The sequence below is a fragment of the Corythoichthys intestinalis genome, chromosome 22 (genome assembly GCF_030265065.1).
Source record: "Corythoichthys intestinalis isolate RoL2023-P3 chromosome 22, ASM3026506v1, whole genome shotgun sequence".
In the NCBI taxonomy this organism is placed as follows: domain Eukaryota; kingdom Metazoa; phylum Chordata; class Actinopteri; order Syngnathiformes; family Syngnathidae; genus Corythoichthys; species Corythoichthys intestinalis.
The window spans coordinates 34,555,424-34,576,652 of NC_080416.1; the positions used below are offsets into that span (position 1 = coordinate 34,555,424).

The window sequence follows — 21,229 nt, forward strand, 5'->3', positions numbered from 1 at the left end:
ATTTATCTTTAAATTGTCACAATTTCAGTCTCGTCAATTTGAAAGAATCGCTTTTATTTTTGTGTATTCTCTACAAGGTGGGTTACAAGTCAGATCTTGTTTTGAAACAAACAGTTGGAATTTTGTTTCATCAATTGTTCCAAATGGTGTTTGCGCCCAAAATAGCGGCAGACACTCCCCACCCCCCCACCCCCATCCACCGTGGTGCCAAAGCTTTAAAAGTGTCACTTTGACTGAAGTAGACGGCGGTCGTCAATAATCGACGCCGTCAATGGCGAGCTGGTAGATTGATTTTAATTGTCTTTGTGTTTTTCTTTTTAGGTGTGAATAATAACGCCAATTACCCGACCACACCAGCACAACGCTGTCCATTCCCTCGGCCACGAGATAAGTCTCGAGGACGCCTGATGGCTATGCCAAGTGTGTGGCTAACGCTTTTTGATTTGGATTCTGAATCGCCTGGGGGAAAGGGTTCTCCCAACTAAAACACACTTTGACCCCACTCCTACCCCCAAACTGACTGCAAGTAGCTTTAGCCACGCCCACTCATGTGTGTGAGGCAGTGTGTGTGTGAGACCATGTCGGTATGCGCGCGCGTTAAACTGTGTGAGTGAAGGACTGTTTTCCACATTGTTGGTGCGCGTTTTTGTAAGCGTGTGTACGTGATTCTTTTGTTTGTCTGTGTGGTGGGCGTTTCTTTCACCGCTTCAAAACAAAAGAATGCTACACGCACGCACGTACGCTTGGCAACACTTCAGTGAGTTGTTGATGTGAGTGCTGCCTGGACTTGTGCCCGACACCCCCTGCTGAGAAATGGAGGGAGGAAGAGAGGGGTGTATACTTTTATTTTTTGTTGGGGGGGGCACATTTGGGATCTTCACCTTCAATCAGACTAAAAAGCAAAGCCAGAAAAAGCAGCTTTTTTTCTTTTTTGACTGCAGCAAAGATGTTTCTTAGCGTCTGTCTCATTATCATGGCGGACCGACAAACTTACTCGCCTGCGGTCGGGACGAGCCCACTTCCCGCCGATGCACCGCATGCATGCTTTCTCGGCTAAGCTACTACTCCAGTGCACCTTCGTGCGACTGGCCGACAAGCAAACGCGATGGGAAAAAATGTCAGTGTCCTATTTTGACTCGAATGTCTGCCCGGGTGCATCCGGTCCCGTGTTTGTCACCGCTTCCCATTTTGACACTGTGAATGTTGAGGCTCGGCTGACGCGTACATGCTCATTAGCGCCTAATTCTTAGCATTTGGACCGGGCTCGCACGCACGCACATGAGGCGCCATCTTTGTCGCTTTTGGCTCCCATTTTTGTTTCATGCGACTGCCATCAATAAAACTCTTTTCACATCGGCATCTTGTATTTGTCATCTTTGCCCGTCGGGACGATTGAATGGATGGATCGTATCGCGGCGTCAGTTGCTAGCGCGTTATCAGCGAGCTAACGTGTCAAAGAAGGAAACGTTTGAATTGCGATCAAAGGCGGGAAACGCATGAGGCAACTTTGTTCCCGACGGACAGGTTTGCGTCGACGCGTTTGTCGCTGCACATCTTTGATGGCGGAGACGGCGTTTGAGCGGTGCGTATCGTCCCTGTGAGGTCGGCCGCCGTTTGTGACGCCGCTTTCATCAGCGAGCGCTTCATCTCTCTGCCGAAAGGCGTTCCGCCTCAAGCGAAGCGTCTCGCCGACAGACCGACCGAACGCCTTTTTCCCACCCCGGGGTCCGCGGCCTCGCGTTCCGGACGGCGTGTAGCGCACCGTCACCCGTCGACGGGCTCCTCCGGGAGCAGGAGCGGCGCTCGGGGAGCTCTGGGAAAAGATGAGTGCTAAGTTGGAAGTGACAGCCTCAAAGGGAGCTTTGAAGAGCGCCGTCGCCGCCGAGTTTAACGCGGGTTAATGCCGACGCTATACATCAAACGCGCGCGTAACAGACGCAACACGTATATGCCGCTCGCAACGTCTTCAAACCTGTAGCCGTGACAAGCACCTGTTCTCCTGTCGCGTTTCTCTCTGGTAAAATTTGGAGAGGTTAACACGTTAAAACAATTCTGAAGAAGGTCCGACACATTAACCTCTGTGAAGTTAGCCCCCCATCAGACGCAAATTTATATAAAAATGATGTCAATCGTTTGTGCTGCGCTTGTGCTGTAAAAGGTTTTCTTTGTGCTTCTATCATTAAGATATTTACCATTCTTTTATAGGTCAATCTGAGGTCAACCAACCCCCCATTTTGAATAAGAATGGCTATAAATTGTGTCAAACATTTATGCTTCGTCTGTGCCATCGTTTTTGAGATATTGACATATAAATTTCAAGTTATGATGTCACGCAGCCCCCCATTCATTGCAAAATGGACCCAAAATGGTGCCATTGGTTTATGCTAGCTTTGTGCTCGTTTGTGATGTAATTTTTTTTCATTTGTGCTGTTTTATAGATATTAATTTTGAATGATGACGTCACCACACTTCCACAAAAATGACAAGGCCCGTTTTGGACCTGACGCCGCCATCCTTGTCGCTTGTAGACTCACCGTAGCTTTGCAAGGCTACGTTTAAACTTTTAAGCGGCGATCTCCTTTTCAAATTGGATATGCCGCCACAAAATTTGAAATAGTAAAGTACTGCGGAGCATTTGGCGGCACAAATGTGCAGGAGAATTTGAAGAATCTGCACTTTTACTGGATCCTAAAAGAGGAGCAAGGTGAAAAGTTGTTGGCTGCCATCAATTGGGTAAACTTTTTCCCAAATGACAGTTCAAGGCTGTGGAGTGCCCATTTCATCGGAGCTATGCAAATTTACTATTATCATTTTTAATTATGCTAACGTTTAAGTGTATTTTGCTGCAAGGCCAAGCTACCACTCAGCCAGGGAAGATGCTTCAAGAGGAAAGCCTTGCACTACCGTGTGCAGAGAGATAAAATCTGACTAAAAATGGCTTTGATCTAAAGTGGTGCGTGTGATCTGCGTGCGATCGAAAGTAATTCACTGACTTATGTGTATTTCCCCTGTTTTTATTTCTTTATTGTATTTATTCATAGCTTGGCTTGTGCCGGTATGAGATTTTGATGGTATGATAACCTTAAGCAAAAAATATCGCGGTTTTAGGGTATTGCAATTATAGCTCCAAAATGTATTATTTTGAGATGTACGGGATTTTGAAAAATTGAAGAGGATTTTTAAATTTTTCACAACATATTTGATCATTGGAACATCGACATCAATATCATGTTGAAATAAATAGAACTGACTAAACCCACAGCTCAAGTTGCTAGACAATAGCACAAAAATAATTATTTTCTGGGGTTGTTCCGATCAAGTTTTTTTGCTCCCGATCCGATCCCGATCGTTTTAGTTTGAGTATTTGCCGATCCCGATATTTCCCGATCCGATTGCTTTTTTTGCTCCCGATTCAATTCCAATCATTCCCGATAATTTTTCCCGATCATATACATTTTGGCAATGCATTAAGAAAAAAATGAATAAAACTCGGACGAATATATACATTCAACATACAGTACATAAGTACTGTATTTGTTTATAGTGACAATAAATCCTCAAGGTGGCATTTACATTATTAACATTCTTTCTGTGAGAGGGATCCACGGATAGAAAGACTTGTGACTTTGTATATTGTGACTAAATATTGCCATCTAGTGTATTTGTTGAGCTTTCAGTAAATGATACTGTAGCCATGCCCCAATGCATGGTGGGAAGTGGAGCCATGCTTGTGTGCAGTGCTACCAATTGATATATCTTCTCTGCGTTGGGAAATAACATAAGGTAAAGAAAAAGATCAATTGCTACCTTGCTTCTCCATCTTGCTTCCAATGATATTTCTAATCATAGGGAGAGGGATTGTAAGGCTGTAGCCAATTAAAAAAAGGCTCCAAAGGCTGCCAAAATTCACTCTACTCATTTTACGCTGCCTTTTATCTCTCCATAAAGGTAAATTGGCGCCATTACAGATTGAGCGCGACAATGCGTGAGTGGGTCGTGCAACGCATGCATCAATTGCATTAAATATTTTAACATTATACATTTAAAAAAATAACTTATTACCGCCGTTATCGGGATAAATTTGATAACCCTACCTAAAGCCTAAATTAAAGACTCTGGATGAGTGTAACATATTATGTCTGTAACGTTAAATACAATTAGAAAACAATTTAATTAAAACATATATACATATATTTATTTTAAAAAGGCATGGCCGATATTTTTTTGCCGATTCCGATACTTTGAAAATGACGTGATCGGGATGCCGACATCTCTATTATTTTTCATAAAAAAGTAAAAACACTTCGAAATATATCAAGTACTTCACTGACTTTAAAGCTCCATCTTAACATTTTTAGAGATTTGCTCATTGTCTACATATTTCTCAGTCCGAGTTATCATGCAGGAATGTGTGTATGTTCACCTTTTCTTGGTTAATATACCACTACTACTATTAATATTAGTTTAATATTAACCCTTGAGAGTCGAAGGACGCGCCGGCGCGTCCTCAGCGCACGTCGTCTTTGAAGCGCCCTCACGTTTTAATTACGTCACCCACATGCCGTTGGTTGGTCTCGTTTTAAAGTGCGGAAGTTGCGGTTTACTCTCGTTATTATTTGAAGTCAATCGACCAACTAGAACGTGAGATATTGTCATTTAAGTTTTATAGTTTTATTGTCCTCTCAAAAAAACATTAAAACGCTGCATGCATCATTTGTTTATGTCTATATTTCCATCATTTCTAGTCCTTTTTCAAAACGGAAGCTCCATGAAAAAAACACAAATCAAACGAACCCTTTCGAAGTCACAGTGGAAGCACAAAATGCGTTTTTTTTTTTTTTATAAATATAACTGCGGTGCGAGGTTCAACCGAACGAGAGGGAGGAGTGTTCTGAAGCAGCGAGGTGGCGAGCGACGGCCAGTTGGATACTGCTGGATCGAGCAGCGACTTTGTGTGACTTTGAGAATGAACGGAAAACTAAATTTAGCGCAAGCAATTGTGCTTCTGATCAACTTGAGGAAGAGGATGGTCCAAATTCGTCATCATCGTCTTCTTCGGAAGAGTCCTCGAGTGAAGATAGTGACGGATTTGAACATGTGGGTGACGCCATCGACGAGCAGAGGTAAACCAACTCACTCTTTTTTTTCATGCTGAAAACGTTTCTTTTGAAAGTTTCTTTTGATATTGCAAGACAAAGTTAATTTTGATGCAATATAAGTGTGTGTTTGTGTATATAATAATAAAATGTGCATATCAGATCAAAGTCGTACGTGCACTGTGGGTATCCCAGGCAGGAATTTATAATTTGTGGTGTTCTTCTTTCTATATGAAGATTAGGGATGTAGCACATATTCATAAATACTGACTTATTTTCATGTACATTTATAGTGACAATGAAAGCAAAGTGAAATGAAAATGGAAGGGTGGAAAGAGGACCGACACCCCATGGAAGTGTGAGCTGTGTGATGTAGCCGTGTCTAATTCCAGGACGAAACTGCTTTTCGGAGTGGCATGACTGAAAAAAATTTAACTTGTTTATTGTAAATATTTTTGAAAATGCTTTTTTTCCCCCAATGTTATATATTTATTTTTTTCCCACATCAATCTTCTCAATTTGTGTATATAAATGTGTGTTCAAGAAGCTTGATTGTGTGTACATAGTTTTCATCAGGCGATGGGCCGCAATACCTAAACTCATAAAGAGATGGCCTCTAAACACTTTTTGTGTTAGATGGTATATATTTTTTCACTGTTCTTCACTGTTAGGTCTGCTGTATATAACCTGTTTTGACTGGAGCATGTATAAAGGCAAAAAACGCCTATGGCTATACCTGTTGTTTATGTTGAATTGTCAAATATAAGACTATTTATTCTACATTTTTTTGGTTGAATGTTCATCCTAACATGTTGAATAAATATTACAAAGTTTCAAAACGGTTCGTTACGCATGTTTGGTTGTCAATTGGACATCAATATTAAAAATTTTGACAAAACGATTTTGGAATTTTTGGTCTTTTTGGGCCCAAAATGATGATTTATAATTGATCAGTGAAGGAAACAACAATTTGGACATGAAGTTCAAGGTGTCACAAAAAAAGGGACCAAACCAGGCCATCGTAAACAATTCTTTCTTTGAAATATAAAGGCAACTTCAAAGGCATGCAAAATCAGACAAAATAGGCCCAGACCTTAAAGGGTTAATGGAGAGCGAGCGTGTCGCCAGAGAGAGAGAAAAAAAAAAACAGCTTTTATGAAAATGTTATTTTAAACAGATGTTTAGAATCGCGAAAGAATTAAGGTTGTCAACAGAACACTCACGGATTGTGCGGGACAATATACATACCTGTTAACTTGTACGGTTTCGGTGTAATTTGTACAAGTGAGCACTGATTTTTAACAGTGTAAGCCGTACGGTCAAAATCTGTACGTTTTTCGTGCATTACATTTTTTTTCTCCGTTTGGATTTTGTCACCGTTTCTGCAACGGGACAATGTGCGTTACTATGCGTTACTATGTTGGTTGAATGACGCAAGAAAAGTCAGAGACATGGAGAGAGAGTGTTTGTTGCTGTAGCAAACGCGATGCTAGGGTAGATGGCTCCAGTATTTCCTGACTATAGCCAACGGCCTACAATCTACGCCTCGAGATCCCATGCATTTTGAACTAGATGCGAAATGAGACTCTGCAGCGTTAGTAAACAGCCGCCATCTTAAAGCAGTAGACTTCTCAGGAGGGCTCTGTTGTAGTGAACCTTCCTTGCAAACCTAAGTAACTTTTTATCTAAAATACTCCTAAATCAGCAAAATCATGACTTGAATCTATCTTTAAAAGACGAAACAGGTTTAACACTCACATTTCGAAAGGAGACCGAAGGGAACTAATGCAAAAACGGGAGCAATTTTAACAACTTTAACAGTTGATTCGCAACATGAAATGACTTCTAAACATAGCAAAGGTTACTGTTTTTTTTTTTTTGTTTTGTTTTTTTTTTTTAATGAAAAAAAAAACAACCATGAAAGGTAACACCAGTTACTTTGCCAAGTAACTAATTACTCTTACATTTAGGTAACTGAGTTACTAACTCTTACTTTTTGGGAGAACTAATTTGTAACTGTAATTAATTACTTTTTTAAATTAACAACACTGTAAAGATGAAGTATGCAGAAGGAAAAGTCACAAAAGTGGAGATTTTATTCTGCTAATTTGTTGCCGAACACAATTTGCCGCAACTATTGCGTATCACATCTCAGAATTAGCAAAAGAAATTTTCCCTGACTCAAAGATTGCATCGGTAAGTTCATTTTATCAATTGACCTTTTTAATTTACAATGGGACACACTAACGAACTACCTTCAAGTCAAACTGAATTGCGAGCTGAAGTGCAGCCATCAAAAGACATCATAGAACTTGCCAAAAGTGCTACATACAATTATAACAAAAGTCACTGTTAAATCTTAGTAATCGATGTAGCTGTGGATATTGATTGTTCTTTGATTGTACCAGGTTATATGTTACAATACTACCAATAAATTCATATTATTTAAAAAATGAGTTTTATTTTTGTTTCATATTGCACGCTACAGTATATACAACGTTGTAAGATCAGTCACCAATTTGTAAAGGCTTGCGTCACTATTTGTAAGATTGCCAACGGCCTCGGGTTGACAGGTATGAATATAGGATTTTCTGATTGTTTCCAGGACTGTTGGAAAGTACCCTAGCCCGGAAGACTTTAGAAAAGTTGGCTAATAGTAGAGAGTAACCTGGTTAGCCGTCTTTGCATGCTAATTAGCCACATTATCTGCCATGTTGCAGGCTACTTACGTGACGTCATAGCTATCGCTAGACACCTTAAAAACTCTGGAGAGAACTCTCGTAGCTGGTGGGAAACCTAAATGACAGCACTGACTAACCTTAAATTTTGTATAAAGTGACGGATGATGATCGCATAAATGCAGGGGCGAAAGTGGCTAGAATTTCTTGCCGGAACTCCCCGAAGTGAAGGTCGCAACGGAGCTCGAAATTTTGTTTAATTTTTTGGGGGGGGGGGCTCGAACCTCCTAAAACTACTGAAATGCAAAGAAAACTGTTTTGTCAGTTATTTCTATAACAATACAAAAACTGATTTTCATTCGAAATTGCATTTTTTCAATGATTTACAAAATAAAAGTTAACAAAAACAGCAATAACCCCACCTCCATCTCAAAATTTTTATTTTCCCTCATTTCCTCACATACTAAATGCCAAATCTCAATTTTAACTACTTAAGAACATAGGATGTATATTAAAATTGAAGTTAATGTAAACATTTACTTTTGCTTTTTTTTTTTCTTAATAATAAAGATATAAGTAGCATACATTCAGAAAAATAAGTACAAATGACTTATATTATGCAGAGTGAAATGGAATATATTTTGAAGATCGCGCAAACATTGACTTTTTTAATTCATAAGGAAATGAATAAGTAGCCTAACATTAATGAACAAATATAAGTCCAAAGTGCACATCGACAGCTAAGATCAGGGGTCCCCAAACTTTTTCCTGTGAGGGCCACATAACTTTTCCCTTCTCTGATGAGGGGCCGGGGTCAGTTTGTAACAGGAAAAGTTTGACGATTGCAGGAGTGCCTAAATGTAAAAATTTACTGTTTTTCAGAAAGCCACAATCAAATAACCCTGTCTGGACTCTTCATGGAACAAAAGTAAATAAAATAATAAATAATAATAACACAATTAAATAGATAATAACCAAACAACCCTCCCTGAGGTCTTCACAGAAAAAGGCCAGAAATAAATAACACTATTGAGAGAAAAAAAAAAAAAAAGCTCTCTGGAATTGTTCAGGGGGCCGGACTAAATGTGGAGGCGGGCTGTATCCGGCCCGCGGGCCGTAGTTTGGGGACCCCCATAGCTAAGATGTTCTGAACCTCCCAATCAGAGCAAGTTAAACTAAGTATGATAAATGATAAATAAGCCTCCTCAACTCTTTCCTTGCGCTTAATGATTTGATCCATTTTCTGTTGCATTGCCCTTTTTTGTCGCATCAATTAAACTTTTTTTTTTTTTTTGCTGTTCCAGGAAACATGCACATTTGAACCAATCAGAGCTAACTATCTCTGCTGATCACATGTCAGTATGTCAGCCAACTGAACGTATAAATGAGTCCAGGCGTTTTGCTTTGCTGCGTGCATTCGCACATTGATGTGACTCATCATTGTTGAGTGACGATCAGGAAATGCCGAGGACCCAAATGCAGAGGTGGTTAAGTGTTTATTCAAAAAACAAAGTGTCAAACGAAAAGTCACTCTAAAGGGGAAAAACGTGCTACAAAAGGCATATTCAGGAAACACGGTCTTCTTAGGAGTGAGGCTTCTGAGTGCTTGTGCTGGAATCTTCTGGCAACTGGTTTGTGTCAGGCCTGCGCTTAAAAAGGCTTAATCAATAAGCCACAGGTGTTGCCAGTTAGCCTTGCCCCTGAGGAGACCGGTCCCTCTTGCACCCGTGCAGCCTGCAAACAGGGAGAATGACATCAGCATGGAAACAAAAGGGCAGGATCATAACAATCATTGTCAGACTCCGATAACTGCAGTAGCTGGGGAAACCTCCTTGCCGTCCGTGGAATAAAATGAATGATAAATATTGGTGGAAACGGATGAGGCTACAAAAGCACTTTATTATGATTGTTGTTTTGTACACTAGTGTATTTAAATCTGATGTTGGTAGATTGTTTTCTTCTTTGAGATAAAATTCATGTGTGGCAGCTTAGCTTTTTAAAAAAAAATTTTTTTTTTTACATAGCGTTTTGATAGTTGCCATCATATTTTTGGAATCAAAGCACTGATTACCGGAACAGCATTCCGGCTCTGAATCTTATACCAGAACTGCGTTCCTGACCGTTCTGGCCCACTTTAACCCCTGCGTAAATGTGAAATCAAGTTTGAGGTGTTGCCCCCCCCATCCCCTTGCAACCATCCCTTCGCAAGCAAATCTTGACGTGGGATGTCCTTCCTCCTCTAAGCCGCGACTGTGTGCTTTTTTTTGGTAGCCAAAATCCTCCTATACAAGCGATGTAGTTTTTTTTTTTTTTTTTGACAGGGGAAAAAGCTTAGCAACAACCGGAGGGGGAGGCGTGAGCGCTCCCGCTCCATTTCTCGCTGCATTTTTGGGACAAAAAAAATAGCTAATACCATACTACGGTATGACGGAACATTTCAGTGGTTTTGAAACCGTGACGTTTTAATACCACGGTAAATCTTAAAACTGGTAACCGTCACATGCCTATTCATAGCAGGAGGAAAAAGCAACAATCTTCTGTCACCCGATTACGTGCCATCCAGATCCGGAGTGGCTAATCGAGAGGACAGGGACAAATCCCGGTGGGCCGGCCTGGCGTTTGGGCCATTAGGTCGGGTTATATACATTTTTAATGAAGCTGTCGGTTAAACTTGTTAATAACGGCATTAACGCAACCACACTTCGCGTGATAAGTCATGGCCCTTCCAGTATCTCGTCGTTTGGATTTCAAGACCCCGCAACACACTCCAAAAGCTACCAGGTCTGGGAGATGGTATCATCCTGTTTACTAGGGCCATGTCTACACGTAGCAGGGTATTTGGCAAAAAGAACTTTTTCTATGGTTTGGCCTATTATCAACACACACACGCACATTTTGGGCTTTGAAAACGAGGATTCTTAAAAACTCTGTCCAAAGTGAAGATGTGCGAATTCTGCGTTCGTGGCCCCATCATGTGGACACTGATAACCGAAGATATGACTGTGGAAACATCACTGACTGCGACAAACTTTGATCCTACGTCACACATGAGATCAATGTTTACATTGTTTATGTTTAGATCTAATTATTAGGTGCTTTTTGCTTCCATATTTTTACAAACGTTTGCAGTGCTTCATATTGAACACATGCGAAGGATGGGGTATTGTGGACAATTATTTTTTGTTATGAATGTACTTAACAACGAATGAATGCAGTTGGCTATGGAAGTTTTTTTGTTTGTTTGTTTCCCAAAACGGGCTGCTCTAGATGTAATCAGTTTTTTTCTGGACGTTTTAGGGCAGGATTCCCGGTTTAAAACAAAACAAAAAAAACCCCGCTAGGTATAGACATGGCCTTAATCTACGTGTGGGCAGTATACATTAAAAATTCACTCACCTTACTGACAACGATGTAAATATCTGATGCTCCTTGACAAATCCTGCTACAAAGTATTTCTAGCCCTCAAAGCATTTGTACGCTTTTAAAATTTGGTGGGTGTTGCTATTCCTCACGTTTATCAGGTAATTATACATGTCTGGATAATCTAAATGCGACAGCTCGGAAGCTAACATAATGTCCTGTCTCGATTTACGCCTGATTATCATTGACTTTTTAGGAAATTTCCATTTTCGTGGGGGGAAACGACGTCACGATTTACGTGAACGTGAAAAACCTCTATAATAGAGCGGTGTCCCAACAACTAGCGCAAACATAGCACAAACGAATGGTACCCCTTCGGGTGGGTTTTGTGGTAAATGACAGGCTTCGAGTCACGTCATCACTCAAAATTAATGTCATTGTTGGGGTACCCCTCTGTTATTAAGAGAGTTGGTACGCTTAGTCAGCTGCGGGAGTATGATACGGAAAAGCTGCAAGACAGTACTTCGACCAATGAGATGAGTGAGATTTCATATTGTCAATGTTCCGTCAACTTATTGGTCAAAAAGCACGATAGGCGGGGGAATGTGTTTCCTCGCATATTCTTGTAAAGACCAGTGTTCGTTCATTCTACAAATAAGACACTATTTTTGATTTTGATGATGATTAGGGACACAGCGCGTCCCTTGAAAGCTCAATAAGGGACATGCGTTCTTTTGTTTCTGAATACCGGGCAATTCCGTTTTTCAAGGGACAGTTGGCAACCCTACCTCCCGCCTATTTCTGGTGTTCTGTCAAATTTTGCACCCCATCAGATATTGCATCTTTGCGGTTGTGTTACTGTTAAAAATGGCTGCAAATGCAGTTGTTCCAAAGTAAACGACAAATTTTATTTAAAGAAAGGGAATATTTACTTACGTTTGATCATGGATGGACAAGTAGAAAAGATCTCCTCAGACACATCCTGCCACGTTAGCTGCACACAACAACTGCACACCGCTCTCTCACTGTTAACGTCTTCGCCGTGTCGTTAAGCATTAATTTACGCCATTTTCGCGTTGCAAATGTATGTTTATGATGTAATTTGTATATTTAGCACCTTTGGATAACATTGAGAGTCCAACAGAATGTAAAAGAGGGATTATTTACCGCCGCAAAAGTTTTGGGAGAAAGATATTATAAGGGTGCAGAATTTGACTCAACACCAGCCATCGTCGGCATCTCCTCGGTCGTCCTCCTTTTTGTCTCGTTGGCTAAAGGGGTTGGTCTCTGTGGCACATGCGCCGGGCAAAAACTCCCTGACCTGTTGTGCACTCGTGCTGAACTTTGCCGCCAAGTCGTATAGGTGGTCGTTGCTCAGGTCTCGCCGCTGGAGGAAGTAAGCTCTGCCTTCCCGATCTTTGCATGCACACCATTGTCTTCCAATGAATACAAAATGGTAAGGTTTTGATTTTCATCTATTAATTTTAGTGCTGTCAAATTTATCGCGTTAAAGGCGGTAATTTATTTTTTTTATTAATCACGTTAAAATATTTGACGCAATTAACACATGCACGGAATGACCCGTTCATATGTTGCCTCAAACAGTTAACAATGAAGCTGTTTTAGCACATTGAGAGCGAAAAGCAAGAGAAATGCAAGTGGACACAGGCGTTCATTGGACCGCGCCTTTTATTGGCTTAAGCTTTGGCAACTCTTTCACAAGAAATGTAAGTATTGTGGCGAATGACGTGGGGAAGAATGACAGGAGACGATCATTTTCTTAACATGCTTAATTGAACCCAACGTGGAACATACTGTATACCATTTGCAGCCACCATTGACAGTCATGGTTGCCCAACTTTCCATCATGCATTTGGGCGGAACAGTTAAGTTGCTATAGTATCATTTAGTGAATGCACAACAAAAGTAATATTCCTATCTCTGAGGAGACGATCTTTTTCTTTACACGTTTAATTGAACACAACACAGAACATATTGTATACCATTTGCAGCCACCACTGACAGTCATGGTTGCCCAACTTCCCATCATGCATTTGGGTGGAAAGGTTAAGTCGCTCCAGTATCATTTAGTGAAAGCACGACAAAAATAATATTCCTATCCCTCAAAAAAATAATGTTCACAAAAAGAAAAGCACTCAATGCAGAACTGGCATTCCCAATTGAAATAGCTATGCAAAATACACATAAAACTTACTCACTTACTTTGCCTTGGCTAGATCTCTAAATAATTTAAAACTCGCCATTGACACTTGGTGTATTTCAATCACTACCTTACGTAGGTAAAGACAGTGTGGAAGAACGGCAGGGAGCCCGTGTGACATCCCGCTCAGCGACATCAACAATGGCGAGCTATTAGTTTATTTTTTGATTTTACAAATGTTATTGAAACGAAAACATTCAGATGGGGTTTTAATATAAAATCACTATAACTTGTACTCAAATTTATCTTTTAAGAACTGCAAGTCTTTCTATCCGTGGATCCCTTTAACAGAAAGAATGTTAATACCGTCTTGTGGTTTTATTGTTATAATAAACAAATACAGTACTTATGTACAGTATGTTGAATGTTTATGTCTTGTGTCTTATCTTTCCATCCCAGCAATAATTTACAGAAAAATATTGCATATTTTAGAGATGGTTTGAATTGCGATTAATTATGATTAATTAATTTTTAAGCCGTGATTAACTCGATTAAAAAAATCAATTGTTTGAAAGCCCTAATTTATTTATATTGGCTTGGATTAGACTAGGGCTCATTCAAAAATCCAAACTTTATTGTTATTTTTTGGACTGAAATATTCTGTTTAAAGTTGAAATGTTCTCATTTGAGAAAAGTTCATTCTTCTTCCTCTCAGCCATTTTGAAAATGACACGACTGATTGCGCTTTGGAAAAGTTGCGCTTTGGAAAAGTTGCAAGAGCAAGGAAGCGATTACAGTAGTGGTACGTGAGTTCCCTCTGGTGGTAGGCCGACGAATGACCGCACTTTTGAGGTTCAATTGGCGTGTAGTTCATGTTCAGACGAACCATTTCATGCACAAATTATGATTTTTTTTTTTTTTTTTTTTTTTTTTTGGTAACCCTTACAGGGCATGCATTTAACATATTGACGGCACTAGACGTCCAATATTTGTTCATTTGCACCTGGTCTCTACATTGGTAGGGACGATATAACAACATAACCTACATGTACACTTTTTGCTAGGGACGGGACATTAGTAAGAGCAAACCGATTATTGAACGGGGGTCCGGTGAAACTAGATACTTGATAGGCTAAATGATCAATGCAAAATAAATCTGTTGATTTATACTAACCTTCATGTGCATTGTTGCAGGTAATACACTATTCGATTCAAACGAATTGTTTTCAAAAACTACAAAAACATATTTTGAAAACTTCCAGAATAAATGTCTGGATTTTATTAGCAAATTTAGATTGTAATATTTGAACATAAATTATAAGAACATACACAATAAATACAAACTTGTTTATAATCTTTTAACCTTCCAGGAATGCAAAACATAAAAATTTATCATAAGACCACTCAACATTTGATAAAATAAATAAATATAACTGAAAAAACGTCTTAGTCAGGGTGTAGCAAAAATAAATAAAAATGGAGCCTTCCTTTCAGTAAACATGACTGCTTTTGTCCACAAGCACAACAAAACTCAACAAAAAATGAAAACTTTTTGCCTCAATTCTGATTATTGTATGATTATCTGAAAAAATGTCTGTGTAGGCTGCAAATAAAAATATCATATCTCCCCTGGTCGGGTGGGTGGCTGGTCATCTCAAGCTCGGGTCCTCTACCAGAGGCCTGGGAGCTTGAGGGTACCACGCAGTATCTTTGCTGTTCTAGGATTGCGCTCTTCTGGGCAGAGATTTGCTGGAGCCACTTCTCCAGTGTGGGGGACAGGCCCCCCAGTGCACCACCCTGTTGCTGTCACTTTCCAGGCGCTCTCCAGCTCTTCATTGAGCCGTTGGTATTTCTCTCGTTTCTTGTGTTCCTTTTTCCTGATATTCCCATTGTCTGAGATGGCTACATTGATCACAACGTCTGTCCTCTGCTGCTTATCCACGATCAGGACGCCCGGTTGGTTGGCCACAAACATCTTATCAGTCTGTATCTGCAAGTCGCACAGGATCTTAGCCCTCTCATTTTCCACCACCTAGGGAGGTGTTCCTCATTGCGATTTAGGGGTCTCCAGTCCATACTCTGCACTGAGGTTTCTGTACACTATACCGGTTACTTGGTTATGGCGTTCTATGTATTCTTTTCCTGTCAGTATCTTACACCCTGCTGTTATGTGCTGGACTGTTTCAGGGGTATCTATGCACAGCCAACACCTGGGATCCTACCGGGTGTGCTATATCTGGGCCACTATTGCTCTGGTGCTCAAGACCTGCTCCTGTCCTGCCATGATAAGCGCTTCTGTGCTATCTTTCAGTCCAGCCCTCTCTAACCATTGGTAGGACTTGTTTAGATCTGTCACTTCAGTTATATGTCGATGGTACATCCCATGCAGGGGTTTTTCCACCCATGATTTTCTCCAACTCATCTTTTTCCAATTTCCAGTGCTTGAGACCATTCACGAAGTGCTTTATCTCTTGGGACCATCTTCGTGAAGCTTGGATATTTCGTCTCGGATACTAGTCCTGATACTCACTAACCTTTGGCCTCCCCCCTTGCGCTTAGCCTATAGCTCTGGATACTGAATTTGAGGTGGAACCCTCCGTACATGGTGAGTTTCTGTGTTTTCACATGTGTGGTTTGAACCTACTCCTTTGGCCAGCTTATTATCTCAGCAGGGTGTATATATATATATATATATATATATATATATATATATATATATATATATATATATATATATACATATACATATACATATACATACAGTGTATCACAAAACACCCCTCGCATTTCTGCAGATATTTAAGTACCGTATTGGCCCGAACATTAGATAGTGTTTTTTGCATTGAAATAAGATTGAAAACATTATACCACAAACATTATACCCATTCACGACGCTAGATGGCGTCAGATATCATTGAAGCGATGTTCTGTCATGACAGATCTCAGCGGTCTAGACATTATACCCATTCACGATGCAAGATGGCGCCAGATATCATTGAAGCGATGTTCTGTCATGACATCTCAGCTACTCTCAAGTTTGCATTATTTTATTGCAATGTTTTTCCTTATTCAGATTTGTTTCAAGACTACAGTTACAGTTAGACTTCACTTTGATGGTTAATGCAGTTATTGCAATTTTGTTGATTTATCAGAATCAGAATGGTTTATTTACATTTCAAAAACCAGAAGCCATTCATTTTTGAATGTGATTGCACTTTAGTTTACATATTTAAATGTTCAGATATTAAGATTTGAATGAGGCAAAATATCATGCTTTTTCTCTCAAATTAATTTTTATAATCATTTGTTTCGGATGTACTGTAATTATTTTCTGTATAAAAATTAATTTGGTGTTCAGAAAGTCTTTTTTCAAACTTGAGTCTTTAAAAAGAGGGGGTCGTCTTATAATCAGGGCCGTCTTATATTCGGGCCAATACGGTATATCTTTTCACGGGACAACTCTGACAAAATGACACTTTGGCACAATGAAAAGTAGTCTGTGTGCAGCTTATATAATAGAGTTAATTTTTTGCCCCCTCAAAATAACTCAAAATATAGCTATTAATATCTAAACCCCTGGCAATAAAAGTGAGTACACCCCTTAGTAAATTCCTACATCCCTAAATTTCCAAATTGTGTACTGCTTGTCACTTTCCCTCCAAGATGTCATGTGACTCGTTACAGGATTGCTGTCAGCATTGCTGCAGAGATTGAAGAGATGGCGGGTCAGCCTGTTAGTGCTCAGACCATACGCCGCACTCTACATCAAATTGGTGTGCATGACTGTCACCCCAGGAGAAAACCTCATCTGAAGACGGTACACACGAAGTCTGGGCTTCCCTTCTAAAGCTGCTGCCCCCACGACCCGAGCTTGGGTCCTGCTTTTAATGGTTCATTAATGACTAAATGTAGCATACTATATATAGTTTAAGTGATGATTGCCTTCTTTTTGTTTCTGAATTGTGTCATCATCCCCTGTTCATTTCAGAGAATGATAATAACATGTTAAAAGACAAAATGAACTGTATTCTTCTGCGCTAACCAGGTTGCTTCTCGATGAACCAGCGTAGCTAGCGTCACCCCAAACCAGTTGACCACACTGCAAATTTACAACGTCTTAATCAGAATATTTTTAAATATTTAAATCTAGTCAAATCATTTTCTCCATCTTGTTTTGAGTGTAAAATACTAGTTAGCAGATTAATACGCCAGTGGCCTGTACTACGAAGTGGTTTTCTGGTTTATCAGGGTAACTTCGAGACTAACTTCATCATGTGCAGCCTAACTTCCGGGCTAACCGGGACTACGAATGGGGGATGTTTGTTGCCATGGCAACATATGGCACACGTCAAACCTGGTCGTCTCAGAGTTAGATCTTGCTTAACCCCAAGTTTCCGATTAACCACGCTCTATTTAAACAGCACTCCTCCGCGGACGTCCTCTTGACAATGACAGCGTCCCTGGACGACCCGTACAACATTGGCGCACGGATTGTGAGCAGCTCTCTTCGGAGGGCACGAGTATTTAGAGACCGCCAGAATCCGCTGGTGTACCAGGACGATGTTATCCATGAAAGATATAGATTATCAGCTGAGGGAATTCGTTACCTGTGACAGCTGATAGAGGCGGACGTCTCTAACGTAACCTGCCGAAGTCAGGCCCTCACAATCGAGCAGAATGTGTGGCTGTCCTTGCGCTATTTCACCAGCGGACAGTATATGTATTCCATCGGTGATCATGAATATCTGAGTAAGAACACTGTATGCTGTGTGATTCGTAAAGTGGTAGGAGTGGGGTATGGAAAGGCTTCAAATTGATTGTTGAAGATGCTATACAGAAACCTGTGTTGGCTTCGCTGAATGTAAATGACTGTGGCGCTTTGCTCTCATACGAGAAAAATATTTAAACAAACTTTTCCAGCGTGATTTAGTTGTGTAAATGCATTTATAATGATCATAAAAATATGTAAACATTGAGAAAACTTGCGGGTTTTTTTCTTCCACCTCGAAGAGATTAAAATAAATGTCAAATCCACTGATAGAACAGACACACAAATATAAAGGTTATACAGGTTTATTGAATATGAATATTACAGTCTTGTTTAACTTTGAGAATTCGTTACATAAGACAGGCTATAATTTGTTATCATTATGCACAGGCATCGTCACAAATGTGATCATACAAAACGTAACCACGCATCGCATCCCCGCATTTCCTTCTTCTGAGTCCTCACAAATATAACATAAAATTTCTTTGGGCTCGGGCCAGCAAATGAAGTTAATTGATCGGGCCGGGTCGGGCTGGATTTTTTAGACCCGATCTAACCTCTACTCTGAAGATGTTCAAAGGACATACAAACTCATACAATCAAGAGGACTAAACATACAATCATCCTGCTTCATGTGGTGATTGAATTACGATAAATTATTTCTTGCAGTTAACATACCAAATCTTATTTTATTGTCCTGACAGCAGGTTTTATTCTTTTCATGGACATAAGTAAACTGGCATATTTACAAATTCACACGATCTGTAATTCGCTGCCAACAGACCAGTCGTGCTCTACTCCCTGAAGCGGTGTTGGATTTCGCGGTGAAGGTGGATTTAAATTCTTCATAACTCCGCATAGTTATTGCGCATTCCTCGACTGTGAAATAAGGTGCCCGTGCCTTTGTCAAAACATGAGTTTGACTCTGGTATCCGCCCCCTTTTATGTGAACTTGCAGTAACTCTGGGTTAACACAGGTTCAACAAATCAACCTCATAATCAGCGTCGTAGCACCGGTTGACCCCAAACTAGGTAACCAGGTTTTGTCAACTCCGGTTTCCTGCTGGTACCCTGGGTTACTTCTGGGGAGGTTGAACTCCGTTCGTAGTACAGCCCACTGATAATGGCTCCCAGCATCTTAGTTTGTATATTGTGACTAAATATAGCCATCCATTGTATTTGTTGAGCTAAAGGAGTTGATAAAATGCGTAAGTAGTTTGACCAACGTCTGAGTAAGTTTTATATGTATTTTGCATATCTATTTTGATTGTGAATTTTTATTGTTTAACTATGTGAGAATAGAGCTTAATAAATTAATTAATAATTTATTAAATACATTATTGATTAATAATTAATTTATTCATTAATTAATACAGATTGAAGCACTTTTCTTTTTGTGAACATATATTTTTTTGAGAAATATGAATATTATTTTTGTTGTATTTTCACTACATGATACTAATGTTTGTTATGAAGGAGTTGCCGAAGCTTATGCCAATAAACGGCGTGGTCCGAGCTACGAATCTGAACGCTTGTGTCCACTGACCTTTCTCTGCTTCTTAAATCTCAATTTGCAAACTAAGGCGTCATTATAATCTGTTGGGAAGAAAATGATACGAATAGCCAGCAATCAATCTAAATTTAATACATTTATTCGTTTTCCGTGTCGCTTATCCGCCGGGAAGCAACCGGCAGGAAGATCAACAATCTGGACATCTGCTTATGCGTGACAAAAATAAGGTAAGACGTCTCGGTAGAGGCAAACGTTTTCGTGTGATGTGATGCATGGCCCCGGCTATCAGCAAGAATAATCAAACTGCTGTGTTTCATTGTATACCCTAATCATATGTAAAGGAAGCGACAGCTCTTACCGTGAAGATCTGCAAACAGTTTTTGACACCAAACGCTCTCCTTCTCATTCCACTCGGGTTCAAATTGGAAGGGCAGAACCGATTACATGTCAATGTAGTTGAAGAGGGACACTGTGGAAGTCCAGCAGCGTACCCATGTGACAACAATGGCGACCCACTAGTTCAAATAATTTTACAAATTTTATTCAAACGAAAACATTAAGAGGGGTTTTAATATTAAATTATTATAACTCATATGAAGACTTATCTTTTAAGAATTACATTTCCTTCTATCCATGGTAAGAACATTTCTGACAAACAAGGTTTTTTAAAGTTTGAAAATACTAATTCATTGCTTAAAATAAAGTCTGTTAAGCTTATTTTTAACTGGCTATTTTTCTTATTTCAAAAAAATCTAAGTGAGTAAAGTTTACTTGAGGCACTGGCGGATAATTTCTTTTATTTCTTGTAGATTGAAAACAACGTAATTGAACTAGTTTTACGGAGGTGTGTTTTCCGTGCCTGGCACTGCCAGACTATTCTCCCTGTATTTTTCAAACACTGTGAGAAGAGTCTGGGACCCATCTCCTTATTGGCCTCTCGAGCAAGAAGTCAGATTACTTTTTTTGCGTGACGAGTTAATGAGCAACGTCACTTTTGCTCGTTGAAAGTTGTCATCTCCACAACAACACAGATGCCGAACGGGAGAGCCGAGAATATGGTCCAATCCGCGGTAAATTCAGTTTTAAATGAACAAAAACACATCGAGTCGCTAAAACAAACAGTCTCGTGCGAGCCATGTTGGATAAACCTTTCCTTTCTCCGCTCTCTTCGTGTGTTTATTCCCTCACGCTAGAGTTTGTGGTCACTTTACCAACGGCACGTCTGCCCGTCGCTGATTGATCCACTCCGCTGTCTGTTTGCTGTGGCTTGGTCCGCCCTGGGAATTTGATCCGCCGAACGGTCGCCAGACTCTATAGCTGGAACAGCTGGTGAGTCTGGTGTACCAGGCAAGTGTTTTCCAGTGCACGTAGTTACGCGGCAGTTCTCCGCTTATAGTCTCGGACTGTTGTGCGACGTGAGTGCCCGGAAGCTTTCTTCAGAGCGTACAGCTGCGTTGGAGTTTTCTTTGCACAGGTCAGTGAACCAAATATCCACCCTCGTCCATGTTCCTCTGGTGTAGCGCGTGTCGCCGAACCATCTTTTGAAGGTGTGCTTGGACAGTCTGGTGACCTGCATGAGGCGCGAAATCTCTGCCTCTGTGGCCAACCGGTGCTGGACGTAGCTGGCCTTCAGCTCGGCTATATGTACATGCA

The 21,229-nt window shown here is 40.2% G+C and overlaps 1 protein-coding gene across 3 annotated transcripts in view; it reads left to right on the forward strand.

Annotated features, from left to right (window-relative positions):
* Positions 1-8,034, forward strand: part of LOC130910571 (zinc fingers and homeoboxes protein 2-like) — a 40,003-nt gene extending 31,969 nt beyond the window's left edge. The window contains exons 3-4 of one of the 3 annotated variants that reach the window (XR_009061875.1): positions 322-5,123; positions 5,390-8,029. Coding sequence is in view for 2 of the 3 variants with exons in the window: in XM_057827990.1 (XP_057683973.1) it covers positions 322-331 (10 nt within the window). In the remaining variant the exon portion in view is untranslated. Of the gene's footprint in view, positions 1-321 lie in introns of all 3 variants that reach the window. The other 2 variants (XM_057827990.1, XM_057827991.1) reach the window with 2 other exon arrangements.
* Positions 8,035-21,229: the final 13,195 nt, after the last annotated feature.